Raw genomic sequence first — 23,387 nt, forward strand, 5'->3', positions numbered from 1 at the left:
TGATTGCAGATCATCCCAACTGCTGGCAACAGAGCTCATTCTATCCACTCTTTACACCACCAAGGTGAAGGGATGCTGGAAATTACAACTAAGCAGTGTCTTTTTGGGATTTAATTTATTGTCCTCTGCAACAAATCCTGTAGAGAGAACAGTGCCAGGCCTTGGCTACTTGTCTGACAAAGTGCATTACAGAATCACAGAATCACAGAATCACAGAATCCCAAGGGTTGGAAGGGACCTCAAAAGATCATCTAGTCCAACCCCCCGCAAGAGCAGGGTAACCTACAGTACATCACACAGGAACTTGTCCAGGCGGGCCTTGAATATCTCCAGTGTAGGAGACTCCACATTATCTCCAAGATGTTTCATATTCAGTGCAGCTCTCCACACCTGCTTGGGGAAAGTATGTAGTCATAGTGCTGGAAGGTTTTCATCTTCCAAGTGCATCTGTGAGTCTCTCTTCTCCTTGCCCAGTGAGCCATAGCATTCATGTAACCATTTTCCCACTTACCAGCTCATACACTGGCCATCAGATGACCCTTTTACTGTCTCAGTTTGTCAAGCATGTGAAATGGAGCTGTCTTGTTTGCTGTCACAGCGTTGCACAGATATGTCACCACCACCATTTTCCCTGTTCACTCCCTGTATCTATGAATGAGACCATTCTGCTTCAGGCGGGTGACATCTATTAAACCTCTGAAAATTAAACCAGTGATGAAGGAGACATCTCATGATTAGCCTTCCTATTCGTGCTGAGGTCAGAGACATCACAGTAAGATGGCTGCAATGCTCTTCATGCTACAGTCTTGTGGGTCTGATTTCACTGGCACCGGAAATCATCAGTGTTAACAAAACTTCTGCTCTGTCATAGGTCCAGGGCTTGTTTCTGTTTCTCCTAGATAAGTTGCTTCTTTTGTGGTCTCTGTAATGATGTATGAACGCAATGTCCGCAGCATTTTGGGGTCAGCCCAAAATCAGTAGTGGGTAAAAAGTCGAGGAGCAGCTTTGAATTCAGCCCATCCCCACAAGACAACTGCTTAGCAGGACTTGAGGGAAGGTGTTGGCAATTGCTGTTGAAGGTGTACTACGTATGTAAGCACAGGCTCCAAGAGAAGGACTTGAACCTCAAGTGAGGAGGTTTAGCTAGCATCCACATCAAAACAGGTGAGCAAGGCTTTGGACATAGGCATACTTGCCATTCCCTGGGTGTGACTGTTCTGGCATTCAGGCTCCAGGTGGGAAATATCCCCATGCAATTCAGCAAGTGCTGCTGAACAGACTGATGCAGCTTTTCAGTTTGCTTCCCTGCCCTTTTCCTTCCCACCTCCTGTATCTTGACTGTCTTCTTGTGTCCCTGGGAAATATTCCTCCGATAGACCTTCCTGCTTCTGGTAAAGTTGCTCTCCTTCAGACTCATAGTGTCTCCACAGGATTGCCATGAGATGGGGGAAAGAAAGTTCAACAAGGCAATTGCCTTCCAAACAGCAAGTCCCAATTTACTGTGTTACCCCACCTCCTGCTAGATAATCTGTACTTCAGCTGTAAGCCCCTTGACAGTGGTTCTCCTCCACAAAGTGCTTTGTAGAAGACAGCTGCTTCTGGGCTGGGGCTTGCTGGCTGCCCACTGGGGAATAGAGCATTAGTGCAGGATTAGAAAAACACACTTCCTTTTCTTTTTTGAGACAAAGCTGCTGAGCTTGACCTGTGTTGCTTCCAGACTCCACTCTTTAGGCTTTCAAAAGCAGGAGTATGTAAAATAAATATATAGCTCCTGCTTTAAAACTTTAGCCAGCTATAGTGAGGACCAGGGATACAAAACCTGCAATCTGATTTTGACAGAGTGAGGCAGAATCATTCCCATTATTGCAACAGCTGAGCAACGATCCTAAGAGGAGACTGCTCCTTACATTTTGTATCATCATAGACATCAGCAGTTCCATCATATAGGAATGTTAATGGGTGGAAGGGTAGTCTGAGCAAAAAGTATGTGAGACGTATTTACTGGTGGTCTCCATTTATTGTATTATTCACTACACCAAAGCATTTTTTTTCCAACATGGAGATGTGGCAAGTGAGATGGAAAAAACTTCGGTGGACTTGATGATCTTGAAGGTCTTTTCCAATCCAGTTGATTGTATGAGTCTAACTTTTTCTTCTGGTTTGTCTTCCCTTCATATGAAAAGTTCTTGCAATAAGATTTGCAGAATTTAGTTAAAGTCGGTATTCTTTCACAAAATACTTTGATGAAATTCTGCATGGAACATATTTTTTTTTGTCAGAAAATTTTCACTTGCTGTTCTTGGCATGAAATTGTGCTACTCTTGCACAATTGCTTTTGCAGGAAAATTGAGTCAGTTGTCCCAGTAGGAAGTCTTCCAGCATAAACCAATTTCCTAGTATGATAAGGGTTGTATAAAATGAAAAGATAACAACCGAGAGTCTAACACTTGAAACTGCAGTAGGACTGTGTTTAGCCCATGCTTTTGTCAGCATTGGATTAGTGTCTTGCAGACGGATGCCCTTCACCCAGATCTGCCCCACAAGGTGCTCATGTTGCCATGCAGAGGAGCAGGCTTCAATCTTTCCTGCTGGTTTTGATGGAGTTGAAGTTGCTGGAGAGTTGGGAGTTCTCAGAACTTCAAGCCACCCATTTTTAGCACCAGCTGGAGGACTGTCTCACACTTCCAGAGCAGGGAAAATTAGAGTCAGATCCTAACTGATTTTCTTAGTTCAAAACAAATGTCATTAACCATTTCCTCCTAAATGTCTCCTATATGTATATGACAAAACTAGAAGTTTCAGAGCTATGTTCTTTTCTGAGGCACCCAGACAAAACATGATCATGGAAAACTCTTTCTGATGGAAGAAAAGTAAAAAAAAAAAAAAAAAAAATCCCTTTAATCCGAAGTACAATTGTATATCTATTGTAGATTTAATTTTAAGAGGCAAACTAAAGCCTTCAAAGACAAATTTCTTCCCAAATGAAATCTTTGTTGTTTAGAAAGTCATGATTGGTTTAATGTAAGGTTTAACACGCAATGACTACATTTTCCATAACTGTAATACTTTTAACAGGAAACTAATAAATGTATTTATGGTAAGTGGAGAAATTGCCCAGGTGTATAGAAATTTTCAGTGCTGTAATCACCAAAAGAAAGAATTTCTTTTACACAAGGGCCTGAGACTCCACAGACTTAAACATCAAATTCCAGTAAATTATATAGAACTATGTAAGGCACATTTATCAGGCAGTCCCTTAAAATAACTGCCTCCTTATATGAGCTGGAAAGGCATGAAAGATTCCTGTCGTGTATTTCAGGAGAAGGTCGACACAAGTGGTCTTATTGAAAAATAATAGTAAGGGGTTATGTCTGGATTTAAACTGACTACAACAGCAATAATACCATCAAGATTCGAAAAGATACTTTTCTCCATTAAAGTGGTATGTGTTGGAGGTGTTGCACAGCTATTACTCGTGAAATAGGTTATTTTGAACTTGTCATATTTGACTGGCAGGTATCATTCAGTATTTCATCATTTCAGAGATCAAAATTTAATAAAAATACTAAAAAAAATTTTATAACATCCAATTTTGAAAATTTCCATTTAATGTATTTATTTATACAGCTATTGATTAATGTGAGCTCGTAGCCCATTTGGTACACTTTTAGGTATCATAGAGGTACAGTGATTAACCAGTTACAAGTAGCTACTTTCAGGGATGGTGGCATTTAAGGGTTAGTTTGCAACAGAAAAGCATGGGTGGAAAGCAGTACTACATTAAAGTGGTAGAATTTTCTACCAGACATGAGCAGCCTGCTCCTGACCACACGTGGCAGTATGCCCCTCAAGAGCCAGAGAAACTCTACAAGTTGTCATTTCCCTCAGTAGTCTCTCCTAGATATAAAAATGGATATTTGTGCTGTTGCTTTTAAGTAACCCACTGGGTTGTAAGTGTTGTGGTTTTAAGCCCAGCCAGCAACCCAGAACCACGCAGCCGCTTGCTCACTCCCCCATCTTTCCTCCCCCCGCTCCTGGAGTGATGGGGAGGAGAATGGAAAGAATGTAACTCCCGTGGGTTGAGATAATAACAGCTCAGTAGCTAAGGTATAACACAAACCACTACTGCTACCCCCAATGATAATACTGATAAGGGAAATAACAAGGGAAGAGAATACAACCGCTCACCACACACCAACCGATACCCAACACGACCCAAGCAGTGATCTAGCCCTTCTGTGTAACTGCCCCCAGTTTATATACTGGGCATGATGTGCTGTGGTACGGCATACTTCTTTGGCTAGTTTGGGTCAAGTGTCCTGTCTCTTTCCTCCCGGCTTCCCCCAGTCTCTGGCAGAGCATGAGACTCAAAGTCCTTGATCAGAGTAAACATTACTGAGCAACAACTGAAAACATCAGTGTTGTTATCAGCATTGTTCTCAGGCTGAAAGTCAAAACACAGCACTGCACCAGCTATTAAGAAGGGGAAAAATGACTGCTACTGCTGAACCCAGGACAGTAAGGAAGTGAGATAGCTGAGATTTAGGGGTGAGAGGTTGTATTCACAGAACCACACCATGCAAATTAGATAGGATCGTGTAGATCCAGATTCAGATTCCTTCTCTCCCTGTTTTATAACAGATATCTGATACAAATTGGTTCTAAGAAAGTGCCTTTATCACTGTGCTGTAAATTGTTACGTTCTTTTATGGTATTTCTACAGTAATATTTTGCTTTAATAAGGTTCAGTGATTTACACAGAAGCCAGTTTTCAAGTCCATTATAAGTAGGCTGGAGAAACTGTGTGATTCTGACTTCAGATCCAGTGAAAAAAGGATTTAAACAGAAGAGCAATTTCAGTACAGCAGTCTAAGAGAGTGTGCTTAAAACTGAGTTATATAGCCCAGTGTTTAACAGACCTCTGTGGCAAGGAAGGACACCCGGTGTTAAAACCTTATTCCAAATTGATTGTGTGGCAAAAGTATCTTAAGTGCTTTGACAGTATGAATGCCTGGGAAGCTCACAGAGTTACAGGATTTAATTCTGGTTTTCTCAGTCTCATTTCTACAGGATGCATTGGCTCCTAAAGAATGTGTTTGCTTGGCACTGTATCACAGATAACTATATGGATGTTGTCAATATTTTAACTAAAACCAGGGGTCTGTGTTTCTTTTTCTCAGTCATTATACAGAATAATTAAATTGAACTGGTTTGAGTCAGTTAGACAAACACTAAAATAGTAATAACATTTGAATAGTCAACAATTGAGTTATTCTGGGGTTAATATTTCTAAGAAGTGTATTTTTAAGAGAATTTAATGATGTCGCAACTATGTAAGTGAGGACATTATTTTCTTTTTTAATCCTTCAGCTTTTTATTTGAATTCATGTGCATGATGCAAATCCGTTAATTTAAACATACAATTAAGTGTTTTTAGGATTGGGTTCTTGCTGTTCTTATTTTTGCACCTTAAAATACAGTTGTTTGTGGCTTTGCTAGAGGTATTTAGTCATAACAACTTTTATCTGCAGTCCTAATCATCTCTTATTTCCTCAGAAATTACTTTTATATAAGAAAGGTGAAATAATTTTCTTTAGTAAGTCTAGGTGCTAGATACTATGTGTGAATTGTGAAGGCTGTATTGTTGACTTTTTTCCCATTAGTTACTTTCACAGAATTCATGCACACCAAGCAATTCCTGATGGAATTACTTTTAAAAGATTTTTTTTAATATATTTTTTTATCATTATTTTTAAAAATGCATAATACTGTTAATTTTGTCAACAGTGCACAAACTACTTATAGTAGAAAATTGTTGCTGAATTTTTAGTGAGCTCTGGTTCATGATAGGTTTTGTCACAATAATTTACTAGATTGAAGGCTCCTTTCAGAGACAATGAAGCCTGAGGCATCATTCCATGATGATGCTTTCCATAGTGAAAAAATTGTGTGTTGTGAGTTCAGAGCATTTTCCTTATTGAAATCCCTAGACCTTCAAATAGTTGTGGACTGCCTGGCTGTACAAATACTAAAATGAATTTAGACTTTCAGCCCTAAAGTGATTACTTAAAAAAGAGACGAAAGAGGAAGAACAGGATAGTTAATATGAGGTTAATTGGTCTAGCTCTAAAGGGGAGCATCTCACTGGTTAGTAGCTAGAAGCTGTACAGCTGGAAATACTTTAATTTGAAATCCAGTCTAAAGTACATGAAGAAACTCTCAAGAATTTATTTATTTTTTAATCACAGGTTTAGCCTTCTCTATATAGCACATCCATTGAATTATTGGAGTTATGGTTGTAGAAAGCTATTTTAGCATGGTCAGAAACAGGGTACCAGACTCAAAATAGGCACCTCTCATATAAATAATATTTGTCAGTAAAAAAACACCCTGGGAGTTTTGTGTGGTTGAAAGGCCACCATGTCAGCTGGTGTCTCTCTACATCAGAACAGATAAATGAAATTAGTAATCCAACATAATGCTTTTGTTAGTCTTTAAATTAATTTCACTGCCTTCGTGGATATTTATAGAAAGAGAGAATTTAACAAATAAATTTAAAACCAACTTTCCTTCCCATCTTGTTCTTTATTTCCAGAACACCACAGAATTCCTGCTTTGGAAGAGGCAAGTTGGTTGCTGGGGAACATCAACCAGACTGGGTACTTTAGAGTTAATTATGATATTAGGAATTGGAGGCTGATAATTAATCAGCTAACAAGGAACCATGAGGTATGCTCCCCTTCTCATCCCTAAAATCTGTTTTGATAGGTTAACTTTCACTGTTTCATCACCCTAAATGATTCGATTTTTGTGCTTGCCCCTCACAGGTTATCTCTGTCAGTAATCGAGCAGGCTTGATCGATGATGCATTCAATTTAGCCAGGTATGTTTTTCTGAAGATAATCTATCCTCATACACATTGCTGCAATAACTCATGTGATCATTAGCTCAGCAGTTGAGTGTGCTTTGAAGTTAAATATGTTTTAAACACACTTTAGTTCTTTTTCCCTCTTGATTTTTTGTTTCTTTTTTTTGTTTGGTGTTTTTGGTATGGCACATAAACATGCTCTGTAGCACATTCACTGCTCTTGATCAATAATTGCTGTAGGGTATTTCCGAGTCTGGAGAGGTATGATCAATTTTGCAGCAAGTTCAATTTAACACTTTTGAGATAAATAATCTCTTTCCTCTTTCTCTAGTGAGTGAGGTTTTTTTCTGCTGTTTCTCCCTACTGCCCTGCCTCTCCTGTTTTTTCTTTATGTGACCCTGTGGCTGTATTTAATCTGTGATGGAAGGCACCTTTAAGCTTCAGTAATTTTTTTCACCCTGATTTGTACTGTTATATCATTTTTCCAGTGTCTTTTTTTTCTCTCTTTTTCTGCATGAGACTTTTCATGCAGAATCGGAAATCAGAGTTCCATTGAGCGTTTCTGGAATTTATACAACATTTGTGTTTTACTACTATCAGAGTTAATGATAACAAAGTACTGGTTAGGTAATGCCTTCTTTATTAATTAGAGGCAATGGAATTTTCCCCATTCTCAAATCAGGACATTTGATACGTTAGTAGTGAAAATGCAAAATGAGAGGAAAGTAGTGAAATATTTAAAACTTTTTGATTCTTGATATCTGGGAACACTGCATCAGTAAAACACTGTGATGTCAAAGGCAGTGTGAAGCGAATTCCTTATATTACTGCCTTTTCTGTTTCCTAGTGTATTTATAGCCATATTTGAGCGGGGGCTTTCAAGAATCAGCAGTGTTGAGGTACTTTTCACTACAAATGGCCACCAGAGATGTTTGAGATTCAGGTACAGTGTCACACACAAATTATGGCTCATTGATGTTCCAGCATCACTGCAGTAAAACACAGTTGTGTGCCCTACCACTTTGTTCCTGCTGCCAGTGCTAGGTTGAATATATGGCATAAACTATTCATTAGCACTTACTTAACAGTCCAGAGATGTAGTAGGGAAGGAGGTATCATGGGGAGAGAAGGAGTATCCATTTGCTTTTTGCATTGTCCTGCATTCTTGCCATGTGGCATTTTCCCATTGGCAGCAGTGAAGGACTAGAAATAGGTCATCACTTAAGGTGTCAGTGGACCATGATTTGTGTACTTTTTGGGTACTAGCACGTTTCAGAGTATTTCAAAATATCTAGATTATTAGAAGAACTACTGATTGTTCAGTAATGTAACGGTCTGTTCCAAATCTGATTTTGGCACCTCAGAGAAGTGTGCAGTTACACAGAATCAGTGTGGGACTTCCCATGCACTGAACAGAGACTGATGTGGCTAGACTTCTCTGAGAATCAAGACACTAAAAACATCTGTTTCTTAAGTTGAATCTTTGGATGTGAGTGTTTTTCTTCTGAGTCAGTACTGAGCCAGTGTTCTAATATGTCTTGTTTGTGAAGCATAAAGGCAAGGTCTTGATTAAAGGCCCAATCTGCATCGTCTGGCCAAGTTTTGTCTGCCCAAAAACCACCCGCAGATTAGATCAGCAATGCATCAGAATCATAGAAGTATAGAATGGTTTGGGTTGGAAGGGACCTTAAAGCTCATGCAGTTCCAACACCCCTGCCATGGGCAGGGACTCCTTTCACTAGACCAGGTTACCTAAAGCCCCATCTGACCTGACTCAGAGCATTCCCCACTTGCTTTCCAAAGCACCTTTATGGTGACACTGGATCCTGCTGCTTTTTCAGAGATAACTTCACCAGAGTGTGATGAAGTATTTCACAAGATTTCAGGTTGTAAAAAACTTGACTTTCTTTTGTTAATGATGAGCTGCAGCCGATTGCAGCTGCATTTGCTTCTCATGCACCATGGAAAAAAGTAGTTGAGCTATATAGTAACAGTGTATACACATGTGCTTAGATGTTCTTTGTGAGTAAATATTCTTCCAACATAGATAAGCAGCCAGATTCCTACTTCTTTAAAACGTCTGCACAGATTGTGGTCAGTAGTATTACCTTGACTACATGCCTTACAAGACAGTCTGGATGGAGGAAAGATCTGCATGTTTACAAACAGTAGTTTCATGCCCTGTATTTCAAGAGCAGCAATAAGATATGCAGAACTGCTAAACTTGCCTGGTAGGGTATGCTTTTTGTTGATTTCCTTTTACTTTATTCATCTATCATTTTTCCTATTAAAAAAAGCCCCAAACAATTACAGTGATGCTGGTTAGTCTAATTGCCTAGCTTACTATATGATATCTATTTAAGAAGAGTTTGTTTTTTTATTTCCCCTCCCAGACGAACAAAGATCAGGAATAGTACTAATCCGTGCTGTGTTCCTCTATCATGATTAGGACTAGAGAGACATTAAGAGACTGTTAGGACTGTTGGGATCAGGCTGTGATGGCAGAGCACCTGAACTTCTAGGAGTGTAAAAGCAGATGGAAAAGCTCTTGCTGGGACAATTAATGGGGAATTGCTTGTTGATGCTTCAGGGTGGTTCAAGTGCCCCTGCTTTGTCAGGTGCTCTGACTGGACACATAAGTGTTCCTAATACAAGCTCCGAGGGCTATAAAAATCACATGGATCCTTTCAATTTCGTCAAAAATTTGGTATTCAAAATGCCACCATCAGCCTAAAAACAACTTAGCTTTCCCCCCCTTCACTGCAAGGCGCAGTGTAGAATGTCATTTGACTTTCTTTTGGAGCAGTACCGTGGTTTGGATGTTACCTGCCTCATAGATGTAGTGCTGATTCCGCCTCATCTCCAATGCACAACACGTGTTTTTCCCTGCCCATATAATTACACGTGATGGGGAGATTAAATACGTACGCTTGTCTCTGACAGTGACATGAGAAAAGGTGAGTAACCTTATTGACCAGGCATAGAGGTAGTAATTGGTAGTTTAGACCTGACTTCTAAGAAAACTGGCTGGTTTTGAGGGTAATTCAGTCCTCAGTTGTGGTCCTTAGTTGCATTGATGTGTTATCTTCTTGTCTACAACTATGAACATACACATTTTGAGAGGGAGAACTGTGTAATACATACTTTTATTTTAATCCCTAGCTATTCTTTTCAGTGATAAAATATTGTGAAAATGAAAACATAACTATTTAAATTCATGCTGGTCCTTTTCAAAAGAATTTGTAACATAAACGGTTCTTTTTACTGAAGAGTGTATTTCTTCAGCGTACCTTGTTCTTAGTAACTTTTGAAGTAATCCCTAGTGGTCGAGCAACAGACTTGATACAGATAATGCCCATTCCATATAAGAAGTGGCACTCAGTTTTTCCACTGTCCTAATATGATGTTTCTATGTAGTTTTATTGCTAACTCATTTTGTTTGTGGAAAAAGTACAGGTGTTATATTTAATAAAATTTAGTTACATTTAGATCTGAATAAAGATGAAAACATTGCTCAGATAAATGATTTTGGAGCACATTATTTTTTTTTAAGGTGTGTTTGATTTCATTCCTCCAAAATGTTTATTATCCTTTTACTGTCCAGCATAATGATCTCTCAAAAATAAACAATATAAGTGAATTGATTCCTCCAAGGAATATCTTGAGCTCTATAACTTTAATTTCATAAAGTTTTGCCCATTTTATATGGTAGTATATTCCTTCTTCTTCCTTCTTGGTGTCTTTTGGTTTCATAAAACTAATCAAGCAGAGTTGAATTGAATAATAAAAAGAAAGCTAAAGCTTGCCCACTGTGTTTGAATTCTTGCAAGCTTGTTTGTTTTTCAGATTTTTAAGCATAATTCTGTTCTCAGCTGTAGTACACGCATACACCCCTTGGATCTGGAGAGCTGTATCCTTGACAGTAACATAGCTTATGGAAATACATGCCCCAAATTCTTGAGCACCTTGGCACTCTCTCCTTCTTCTTGAAGATCCTTTATCTTTTGGTTTTTTTTGTGTGAAACTTCAGTATAATTTGGAAATACATTGACTGTAGTAAATGCTATACGTTGACCGAGAAAGCAAGAGAAAACAAAACTGTGGTTCTATTCTGAGCTTAAAACAGAGGGCAGTTCAGGTAGCTCCAATAACTAGTGCCACAGGAAGTAACAAAGATCCTGCTGTTTCTTGAGAGTGTGAGTAATGTTGTCAGCTTATCCTGTCTTTCTCTTTCCTTACTATAAGGAGTCAGTTAGTGAGTCAGTTAGGTGGGATATTTACTTAGGTATCCCAAAGGTAGACTCGTAAATCTGAGTTTGTCACCTTGCAGTGCACTGACAATTAATGGAGAGAAGCATACACCTAACCTCTCAAAGCCATTTAACCACATAGCATAAGATAAATTACCCTCCTAATATAAGGAGTGTTGTATCACCCCTAGCTCTTCCTTGCTGGGCTCTAAATTTTAATATTAATTTCCCCTCATTAAACTGGTTAACTTAATCCAGTATTACGTAAAATCAATAGGTCTGGTTTGTGTTCAGTATTAACCATTGTTGAGTCAGATGTGACTATGGATACCTATTTTACTGTCATCTAAAATATTTACTGTTCTTTCCAGTTCTGGAAGAATCCATAAGTTTTGTCTTTTGAAACCCAATGTGTGTTTCATTCCTCTTTGATCCTGTCTGCACCATAGTCAGCTAACCATGTTAAGGTGGCAGGTTCCGGGTTTGCATGCCAGTAGCTACAGAAACCTGTTGGTTTTTTTTTTTTTTTAATGCTTACAAACTGTACTGCTATACATTAATACCTTGTCTTCTGTGCTGTGGTTGAAGAGATAGTGGTGGAGCTCCTGGATATTCAGATATTGCTGATGGTTCCCTTTCGGGTGGGAAAGGGAACATAGAGGCCTAGTGACAGCACAGTGCCTGTCAAGACTACACTGACTACACAGTATAAGACTACACGGGTTACACATTAACAAAGGCCAAAGATAAAACTTGACAGTAGTTTCTGTATATTTCTTAGTAGCATTTCTTTGATGTTTATCAGAAGCTTTTTCTTAACTGTATTCACGAGAAAGCATGAAGCAGTGTTGTTAAATAATTGTTCTTCTTCTTCAGAGATGAATGGCCATGTTGGAGAACTAGCCATTTCCTTTCACAGTTTAGGGGGAGAGTGAGCTATAGAATCTTCAGATGAAGTTTTTTTAGGCCAGAAAAGCCTGCCCCTTTAGACTGGGACTATGGAGCTATGTCAGAAATGAGCAATGACAAAAAAATATACCTTAAGAATTATCTGTGAACTAAGTGACTTCTCTGCTGCAGATGGCCTTCCTGAGAGCTCCTGAGTCCTCTCTCAGAATTTCATTCACTAAGCCAATATCAGGAGCCTGGTGCAGATGTATGATGAGTTATGATGATTGTTTTCCGGCCATTAATTAGTTCTTCTTGGCTTGCTTCTGTTCAAGCTGTGAGTTCTGCTGACCCTAGAAAACCAAAATCTGAAGGTAAAGGAAAAGGCAGTGCCAACCTACATTTCTATATATACATCCAGATCCTCTCCCTTGACAGCATCTTTAACAGCTGGTGCATTTGACTCCAAGGTTGATTCCAGAAGCAGAATACTGAACTAAGATGATGCTTTCTCCAGATCAACTTCAAAAAGAGAAATTCACTTTAAATTTAAGTCCCAGTTAACCAAGTACAGCCTTTGGGATCTGGAACATCATATCTTTAGGACTCTTGTTTTATTTTATTTTTTCTTTTAAAAAACCCAAGAAAACAACAACAACAAAACAAAAGAACCCAACAAATCAAAGCCCACCCTCTCCTTATTCCTTAAATTAATTCCTGGGTGTGGAGTATTGCCATCATCTTATCCATTCAGCTACATGAGGCAGTGCCACCCCCCAAGATGATTAGCCAATCTTATTTCTGGAAACTTAGAGTTACCTTGTAACTAAGCCTCTACTTTATAAGCTTCCATATAAAATCCAGAGTTATTGTTTCTAAATTGGAAGACTGTTTTCTTTGAAGTTGTTGGTGGAAACTTAACAAAACTAAACGATGGAGTTGAAGTGATCTTAGAGATCCCTTAGTGAAGTAATCTAAGAGATTAAGATTTCATTTACTGTAGCATTTGAAAACTTTCAGCATATCTGGGCTAATTGGTTGCATGTTACACTTGTTTGTATTGCTTAAAGTCCTGTTCAGTGGAATGCCAGAAGAAGTCGATGAAGACCCATTTAAAATTCTGGGGCTGGATAGTAAACAGGTGACAAAGGCAGAAGTTCTCATCTAGCCCAATTAATGTACTTCAGAATGTTTCAAAATTTCAGCAGCCACATCCAGAATTGTTGACCTTGTTTTGATTGGGTATTCATAAACAATCATGTAGGGTCCATTTAAATGAATAAACTGCATTTTAACTCCAGCCTTCATCATTAGTTCTGATCACATTTGCTGATAGTTCAACACAGAGGCAAACAACAGATAAGTTAAGCAGCTCCCTTAATTATTGCTTCTGAGTACCACCTAAGGGAGTGAGTATTAGATCGATAGTTTGTATCATGCTTGATTAATAGTGGTATAGACTTACTATTTTAGTAAATGAGGACTCATCTAAATTATTTCAGCAGATGCCATAGTAACTCTTTCACTGTCAAGCAAATTTTGGTGATGATTCACCAGCAATTGGTTTAGATACGGCTTCCATGAGAGTTGTTTCATTTGCTTTGGCATAAATACTTGTTCAATGGGGCAAAGCAGCTGCACTTCTTTAAGAGAAAATAAAAAGCTACAAATATTTTAATGTAGCCGTCATTCATTCCATATGCTGCATGACAGTCCATATGTTCTGTGATGTCTCAATGCCTTGATACCTGCTTTATGTGGGGATACATATTTCAGCTAACATTTGCATAGGTTTGTACAGGAAGAATCAAAGTGATTCTTAAGAGTAAGCACACAAAAGTCAATTCTGCTTTCATGGTATGTATCATATGTGCATCTAATTCTGCTGTGTAGTAAAGAGCAATAAAGCAAATTGTACAGCACATTCCAGGGAAGTGCTGGTGCTGCAAGAGCATCCTGGACTGACATCCTGCTCAGAGCCAAGGAAGAAGTAGGAGAAATCCAGCACATACAAAAGAGAAACGATAGACCTGAGTTCTCTGCAGAGTGTTTAGTGGAGGGGTAGGTCTTGGTCTAGTATACATCTGTCCTGTAGAAGTGGATGATATTGTTACTATACATCCCCACAAAATTTGCCCACGCTTCAATTATTTTTGGTACTTCTCAATTATTATAGCAGTATGTGTGTTTTTGTTATTTTTTTTTTCCTGCAAACTACACTAACTCTATTCTTAGATGAACCAGAATAAACTGTAAGGAAAACACGACTCTGGTTTAAAGGGAGTGAAAGAATTATTTCTAGCTAATGGTAGTTAGCACATTGTCTTTTCACTCCATGGTCTTGGTCTGTTATGGTGCAAGCTGGTCTCTGAAGTCAGCTTGGTATGGATGTATCCATGTTGCAGTGCAGATGCCAGGGAGTGCTGTGTAATGACAGGGGAGGAGAACAGTCTGTGAAATTTGTTGTGGGAACATTATTTAAACCAGGCCCACATTACACTTGGAGAGAACGCTCAACTTGGAGTTTGAGGTTAGACAAGAGGAAGAGAGTGGCATGAGTGGAGCTTGCTGAAGGCTTCTTAGCAACCTCAAATATTGCAAAGGAGGATGAGAGGTGCAAATACGGCTTCAAAAATCTGTGTGTTGGTGGGGCAGGGAGAAGTCTTTGTCCAGCATCACAACTTACGCCATTCTTTGGAGTCCCTATCTTCTCCTACCTAACATACACCTGTTCCCTGTGCCTTCCTTGCATCATCATGCCTCTTTTTCTTCCCCACAGCTGCCTTGTCAGCCCTTTTCTCCACCTCTCTCTCCTGCCCTTTCACAATAAACACTTTTTTTTCCACCTTATGCCAGAAGCACATTATTTTTCCTTCTGAGGGTCTGACAGGACTAGTATGGGGAGCAAAAAACCCTGTGGCTTCCTTGATCAAGGTAGGAGCAACAAGCTGCCCTGAGAGGCTGGAGGTACTGCTCTAGACACCCTTTCTTTTCCCAACATCAACAAGTATATATGAATAAAAAGCAAGAACTAACTTTTCTAGCTAGAAAGGACAATGCTGATTCCTCATCAGCATTAACAAAAATATTTGCCACTTCAGGCTACTGACTACTTTGCCTACTGTTTTCACCTGGCTGCACAGTTGCTTCTCAGAAATGATCTTACTTTTTGGGCTCATCTGATTGCTGTTGGCCAAGATCATTGTCTAGATAAGGTCCAGTCTTTGTGGGTGTATGCTCCACCTGCTTGCCAGAACATACTGCCAGGGTGAACTTTTGAATTCAAAGTCCAGATTATACTTTGGAGGTTTTTTGTCTTCAGTTAGTGACTTATAAAGCAGTTTCACTTGATAATGTTGTTTTAGTTTAGCTCCTCCCTATTTACCTAGAAATGTGTTTTCCCTTACGGAGAAGTCAAACAAGAAATGACAGGAAGGACTGTGTTAGGCTGAGGGTCTGCACAGGGACTAGAGAAACTTGGAATGCTGTTTTTGTTATACACTTCCTGTAAAATGGAGATAAGAAAATAGGTGAGAGTGTATGAGAATTTCAGAGAAGCTTTTATTATAAATGTGTTTATAGGGAATTGCTTTTACAGAAATAATACCCAATTCTGTAGTTATTCTGGTAAACAAAATTCAGCTTGATTTTGTATTTTCAATAGCAGCTTTCTGTGCTTTCCATATGAAGTTTCTAGCTTTAAAACACATATTTCTCTTGGCTGACCGATATGCAAATTATAAACATTAGAACAGGAAAAAAGAGAAAGTTGAAAAAGTATTGTGCCCTGCACCTGGGTTGGGGCAATCCCAAGCACAAATACAGGCTGGACGGAGAATGGATTGAGAGCAGTCCTGAGGAACAAAACTTTGGGGTGTTTTGGTGTTGATGTTGAGAAGCATAACGTGACTCAGCAATGTGCACTTGCAGCCCAGAAAGAAGTCCATATACTGGGCTGCATCAAAAGGAGCACGACCAGCAGGTCTAAGGAGGTGATTCTGCCTCTCTACTCTGCTCTTGTGAGACACCACATGTAGTACTGCATCTAGCTCCGAGGCCCGCAACATAACAAAGATGTGGAGCTGTTGGAGTGAATCCAGAGGAGGGCTACAAAGTTGATCAGAGGCTGGAGCACTCTCCTATGAAGACAGGCTGAAGAGTTGGGCATGTTAAGCCTGGAGAAGGGAAAGCTCCAGGGGGACCTTAGAGCAGCATTCTAGTACCTAAAGGGAGCCTATAAGAAATCTGGAGACAGACTTAGTACAAGGGCTTGGACAAGGGGTACAAGGACAAGGGGTAATCGCTTTAAACTGGAAGAAAGTAGATTTAGATCAGGTATTAGGAAGAAGTTCTTTAGTGGGAGGGAGGTGAGTCACAGGAACAGGCTGCCCAGAGAAGCTTTGGCTGCCCCATCCCTGGAAGTATTTGGAGGCCAGGCTGGACGAGGCTTTGGGCAACCTGGTTTAGTGGAAGGTGTCCCTGCTTGTGGCAGGAGGATTGGAACTAAATGATTTAAGGTTCCTTCCAACCCAAACCATTCTATGATTCTATAATAATAGTAAACTAACTCATTTTTTAATTTGCACAAACATGCTCTCATGCTTGCCTGTTTGACGACTTAATGAACAGAAGAGCTGTTTCATTGTACCCTTTCCAACAAGCTAATCAAGAAATAAAATAAATAACACTTTTAATAATTGAGTCATCTGAAATTGACATTTCTTAGCCCTGGAAATACTTTCAAATTTCTTTAATTAATTTAAGTGCATGAATGATATCTCAAAAATCGGGGTTTCATGATGGTGAAAAATATGGCATACTTAACTGCAGTCTTAATTTTCAGCTGTAAGATCATTCCTTTTCATCTTACATTACTTTTTTTTAATTTCTTTTTTTTTTTTATATGGGGGAAAAGAGGAAAAGAGAGATACTGAACTCCAGTTTTGAGGAATTTTTGTTGCATTTTTACAAACACAGAAGGTTTTAAGTTTGTTTTTTTTTATGTTTTCAACAAAAGTGATTAATTCAAATATTAGTCTTTGCTTATGTGGCAACTCTAAAACTGTGTAAGATAATTTAAGCTATGTGATGCTCTGATAATTACATTAAATTTGAACCATACTTTGTAGGATGCTTCAAATGCTCTTGTGTGCAGTTGAATGTCACTTGAAGAGTCCTCAAATATTTTGCATGTAAGAAAACATAATAATAGGCAGGCTGCACCTAAAACTGTTATACTCTCTGAATCCTTTGATGTTGGAGAGATTGGATGCCGGTTAAATCCAGTAATTAAAATGAGTGTGTAAGCTACATTTTGCTGTTGAATTTATCAAAGAGCACATGTGCATTCGTGTCCTGTTTATGTGGAAGTCCAGAGCTGGTACAAATCATAATGCCTCTATCAAGTCAGTTTGGATCCTTTAGAAAAGCAGAGTCCTTACCTGCTCCTAAGTCAGCCCAACCCTGGGAGTGGAAGGTGATGCAGATCACGCTTTGATGCTGGAGATCACAGGGCCTTTTTTTATAGGTTACTTGTTAGTTTTCTATGGAAAAAACTTTCTTTTCCTAGCTTCCCTTCATGAACATAAATGTGAGTCATCATAAATTTTTAATCTTGACTTCCCCGTCCTGCAGGAGGGGAAGGTGAAATTTGTGACTACAAGAGTTTGTTTCCCTGTTGCATGGGTCATCTTGCTCAAAGCTTTTTCTATTTGTGAGGGTTTTACATACCTGTTTTTACTCAGCTGTTAAAGAACTGCTGTTTAAGCACTGTGGGAAAGAATATCCTGAATATATCAGTGGGGTCACCAGTCCTTAGTAGGTCCAGGAAAAATTAACAGGGTTAGAAAATGCAAAATATGATTAGATGTGAATGCTCATTGGCACTAAGTTTCTCTGTGGATTAATCTAATCCTCATACTTGATTTTAAAAGAAAAGAATGAATCATAGAATAGTTAGGGTTGGAAAGGACCTTAAGATTATCAAGTTCCAACGCCCCTGCTATGGACAGGGACACCTCAAGCTAAAACATGTCACCCAAGGCTCCATCCAGCCTGGCTTTGAACACTGCCAGGGATGGAGCATTCACAGCTTCCTTGGGCAACCCATTCCAGTGACTCACCACCCACACAGTAAATAATCAATTAATAAGTATCTGAACTAATTTTAAACTGTCCCTTTATGGGTTAATGATTAAAGTCTAGTTATTCATATATTGCACATGCACAGAAACAAATCTGAAGTTGATCTGAGTCACACATCTGTGTTCTGAAGAGCTGCATTTTCCCCCTTCAAAATTATCCAGACAAAAAAGCTAGTCAGGTTTTACATATTTCATAAGAAACAGATGACGAGAGTGAGTTTTAAACCAGCAGCAAGTAAATCACCTCATTTTCATTGTTTCAACATTGCGAACCAGTTTTCTGCCAGCTTGGATTTTCTAATTTTGATTTAAACACATGACTTCTAATGACTTTGTTGGGTGGTGGGACTAGGGGATTTATGGTGCCCTTGTGTGTGGGACTCATATCACTGTACGGCAACCCTGTCGGTTTTGTGACAGAGTCTGTTTGACTGGTGCTGGATTTATGATAGAAATAATTCAGAACAGAGTAATAATTTTCCCTTGGCAATTACACTACCATTTGGTACTTTGTCCCTAAGGGGAAAATGAATGTGCTGGGATCTGTCCATAAGTTCAGCGGCTCAGTGTAAAGAACAAATCAAGGTCAGAATGCAGCTGAATGCACGTTGATGTTTCATAATATAATCTAGATCTCCTGCTTTTATCTGATTCATTAAAAGCTCATGTAATGTAAAGATTATTTTTGATTGCCATGAGATTTTTAGTGGGAATACTTTGTGAGCGGAATTTAATTGTCACGTTCAGTACTTTCTTTTTCTTTTCATTGCTTCTTTTCTTTGTAGCCATGGCCATCCTAGCAATTTCTTCAGTGTAAGTAGAATGGCACCTTGCTGAAGGTTGGTGTCTATGATATTATATAATGTCATAAGCCACTTAATATATATATTAACTTTTGAAAGGTCTTTTTCCACCTCTGCCCTTGTTGTAAAAATGGGATATCACTTTTCACAAGAGTTCATCCGCAGCCTCTTTAGAGAGAATGAAAAAGGAAGCTTATAGAAGATGGAAGTGAGGGCAGGTGGCCTGGAAGGAACACAGGGACATTATCTGGGAAGCTAGGGATCAGGTCAGGAAAGCTAAGGCTCAGTTAGAATTGAGTCTGGCCAGAGATGTCAAGGATAACATGAAGGGCTTCTATAAGTATATTGTAAACAAAAGACAGACTAGGGATAATGTGGGCCCTCTCCAGAAGAAAATGGGAGAACTGGCTTCCCTCAATTTGGAGAAGACTGAGGTTCTCAATGACTTCTTTGCTCAGTCTTCACCAGTAAGTGTTCTGACTACACCAACCAAGTCTTAGAAGACAAATGAAGGGACTGGGAGGATGAAGACCTTAGGCCCATGGTAGGAGAGAATCAGGCTTGAGATCATCTTAAGAACCTGAATGCGGACAAGTCCATGGGACCTTATAATATACATCTGTGGGTACTGAAGGAACTGGTGAATGAAGTTGCTAAGCCACTGTCCATCACATTTGAAAAATCATGGCAGGTGAAGTTCCTGATGACTGCAAAAGGGAAATATAACCTCAATTTTCCAGAAGAGGAAAATTAAAGACCTGGGGAACTACAGACCAGTCAGTCTCACCTCTGTGCCTGGCAGGATCATGGAGCAGATTCTCCTGGAAATCGTGCTAAGGCACATGAAAATCAACAAGGTGGTTGGTGACAGCCGGCATGGCTTCACTAAGGGGAAATCCTGCCTGACCAATTTGGTGGCCTTCTATGATGGGGCTACGGAACTGATGGACAGGGGTAGAGTAGTTGACGTCATCTACCTGGACTTGTGCAAAGCGTTCGACACTGTCCCACACGACATCCTTATCTCTAAATTGGAGAGACATCAATTTGATGGATGGACCACTCGGTGGATAAAGAACTGGCTGGATGGCTGCACACAAAGAGTTGTGGTCAATGGCTCCGTGTCCAGCTGAAGACTGGTAACGAGTGGTGTCCCTCAGGGATCGGTGTTGGGACCGGTCTTGTTTAACATCTTCGTCGCTGACATGGACAGTGGGTTTGAGTGCGCCCTCAGCAAGTTTGCCGATGACACCAAGCTGTGTGGTCCAGTTGATATGCTGGAGGGAAGGGATGCCATCCAGAGGGACCTCGACACGCTTGTGAGGTGGGCTGATGCCAACGTCATGAAGTTTAACCATGACAAGTGCAGGGTCCTACACCTGGGTGGGAGCAATCCCAGGCACAGCTACAGGTTGGGCAGAGAAGAGATTCAGAGCAGCCCTGCGGAGAAGGACTTGGGGGTGTTGGTCGGTGAGAAAATGAACATGAGCCGGCTTCAGTGTGCGCTCGCAGCCCAGAAAGCCAACCGTATCCTGGGCTGCATCAAAAAGAGCGTGACCAGCAGGTCGAAGGAGGTGATCCTGCCCCTCTACTCTGCTCTTGTGAGAGCTCACTTGGAGTATTGTGTGCAGTTCTGGTGTCCTCAACATAAAAAGGACATGGAACTGCTGGAACAAGTGCAGAGGAGGGCCACGAGGATGATCAGGGGACTGGAGCAGCTCCTGTATGAAGACAGGCTGAGGAAGTTGGGGCTTTTCAGCCTGGAGAAGGCTGCGTGGAGACCTCATAGCAGCCTTCCAGTATCTGAAGGGGGCCTATAGGGATGCTGGGGAGGGACTCTTCGTCAGGGACTGTAGTGACAGGACAAGGGGTAATAGGTTCAAACTTAAACAGGGGAAGTTCAGGTTAGATATAAGGAGGAAGCTCCTTATTGTGAGGGTGGTGAGGAACTGGCATATGTTGCCCAAAGTGGTGAATGCTTCATCACTGGCAGTGTTCAGGGCCAGGTTGGACAGAGCCTTGGATGACATGGTATAGTGTGAGGTGTCCCTGCCCATGTTAGGGGGCTTGGAATTAGATGGTCTTTAGGTCCTTTCCAACCTTAACTATTCTATGATTCTGTGATTCTATGACATAAAAACCCGCTGCACCAAGATGTTTGTCTAGAAGTAGTATATCTACTAACCAAAAAGATCTTTTTGCTAGTCTGTGTTCCTGTTCTCCTGTTCTCCAGTTCCATTCAGCAGGCAACTTTGAAATTAGGAACACAGATAAGATGCATCTCATGTGGTGCCTTGTTTTTAGCACATGCTAAAGTTCTCATGTGAAATGGTGGCTGTAGGATGATTGACATGTGATAAATTGGTGGGTAAGGACAATTATATAAAAAGTGATAAAACAGTGATGAGATTCCAATGTGATGTTTTTGGTTAAATTTTGCTTTTGCTGTCGTGTCTCAGTATGATGAATGCTGCCTTAGAGATGGCTTGTAGAGGCTCTTTTTAAGTCTGGGCTTATTTCTGGGTGACCAGTGATGTAAATAATGTAGAATCTAGAATACAGTATACAGGGTTTCTGCTTTTTGTAGTTTATACTTGAAGCTACATAAACAACAGCTCATTTAGGGCATTAAATTGATCTGTTGGTACTCTTCTGTGAATATTTACACGGCCAAAGACCAGAGTTACAATGTTTTTAATATTATGTCTCTAGGAAGAAGAGTATTGAAATTCTAGTGCTCATTGGATATCCATTGCTAGAGGCCTATATAAACAAAACTGGACAAATTTTTTGCTAGGAATGGCATTGGTATGAATCTGCTTTGAGGGACTAGATGTGTTCTTAAGTTAGCTTCCAGCGTTTTCAATCCAGATGCTGTAGGTGAAGTTTTGTAAACTTCTTAACCTGCACTCGAGAAGTACTTAGCCTGAACATCAATATGCATCTGTCCACTGTTTATGAATTGACACCACTTGATTTGACTATTTTATCTGTTAAGATACTCGCCAAGGCTATCCCAGACTCCTTTGCAGAATTTTTTCAGTTGCAGGTACATGCTTGCTGAGATTCTCAGGTGGGTACTGGAGGCATAGCTGGAGAAACCTTTTTCAGACCAGACGTAAGACTGGACATCACAGTATTTCTGCAGTGTTTATGTTTGTTATCTGGTTTCAGTATAACCCATAATCAGTTATTGCCTGAGTGACAGAAAATATTTCAATTTTCCTCTGAGATGGGGAAGCTGGAATACAACCTTGTCTCAGCCCTGGCTCTTGTGTATTTGGACTTTGGCAGGCAATATCTGATAGTAATTTTGCTGGACTTTAAGGATAGAAATATGATTGATGGCTAAAAAGACACAAGAAAAATAAGGATTTCTGCCACTGACCTTCCAGTGACATTGTTGGAAGAGAGAGCGATAAATCAAGCTGCATGTGTAGAGTATATACTTAACTAATGTTATACTCTGTAGTGCCTTTGAGTAAATATTTCCAGACAGGGAAATTATTTTACATTTTTTCCTTTGATGGGAAGGTTGCTACTGTGACTTTTATTATTTTTGTAGTAGTAACTGTTAAACATTTCTGTTCTGTTGAACATTTCTGTGGGTCTGTTGTTTTCCGCCATTGCTTAGAGGGATACTCAGAACAGACTCATTCTGTGTTCTGTCTTCTTTTCTCATCTTCGTCCTTTCCTGCTCCGTAAATGACACAAGTGATTTCATTTAGCAGTTGTCGGCCAGCTGGAGGTGTATGTTTGTCACAAGTCCTGTGACACTTGCGAGTCTTTGACCATTCCTTCTTCATTTGATTTTCTGGCCAGATCTTCTGTAACCATCTTTGAAAGGTTCTCCTGATGGAGAATCCTAGATGTGTGCCAGCACTCCTTGGCTGATGAGAGAGTTTGCCACTGTTCAAGAGACAGTACATCTTGCTGGATGCAGTATCCTCTAGGAAAGAGAAGTCTTGAAATTACTCTTAGTGCTGGTCAAGCTTTTAATGTGAAGTTATAGAATATGATTGTAGTAAAGTACAAAGCTTGCACTTTACAAAACACTGTGCTTTGTGAAGATGTAGGATACTAGAGCATAGCTCACCACAGTCATGGTGCTTTGGCTATTTTCTGTCTTCTGCTAACCTGATTGTCATGGTAGTCATGGTGACTCCTAGGACAAGTCACACAGGTCCTAGACCTGTGATCTAGATTCTAGGACTTTTAAATCCATTTTACAGTTTCTGGTTTACCCCTCTTATAGTTTAGGGTCAGAGCTTCTTATACCCTATTTTCCAAAATATGAATGCCAAAAATTAGCAACCTTACCAAACTCTTGCCTTTTTTTTTCTTTTGTGAATGAAAATACAGCTTTTTCAGCTGTGATATAAATTTAATATTTGATGACATATATACCACATTTCACACAAAAAGGTAAACCAAT

The 23,387-nt window shown here is 39.8% G+C and overlaps 1 protein-coding gene across 1 annotated transcript in view; it reads left to right on the forward strand.

Annotated features, from left to right (window-relative positions):
- The window catches only part of TRHDE (thyrotropin releasing hormone degrading enzyme), a 213,141-nt gene that overhangs the window by 162,368 nt on the left and 27,386 nt on the right, over positions 1-23,387 (forward strand). The window contains exons 11-12 of the mRNA XM_065669125.1: positions 6,596-6,729; positions 6,828-6,883. Of these exons, the coding sequence (XP_065525197.1) occupies positions 6,596-6,729; positions 6,828-6,883 (190 nt within the window). The remainder of the gene's footprint in view (positions 1-6,595; positions 6,730-6,827; positions 6,884-23,387) is intronic.

This window comes from Lathamus discolor, chromosome 1 (genome assembly GCF_037157495.1).
Source record: "Lathamus discolor isolate bLatDis1 chromosome 1, bLatDis1.hap1, whole genome shotgun sequence".
In the NCBI taxonomy this organism is placed as follows: domain Eukaryota; kingdom Metazoa; phylum Chordata; class Aves; order Psittaciformes; family Psittacidae; genus Lathamus; species Lathamus discolor.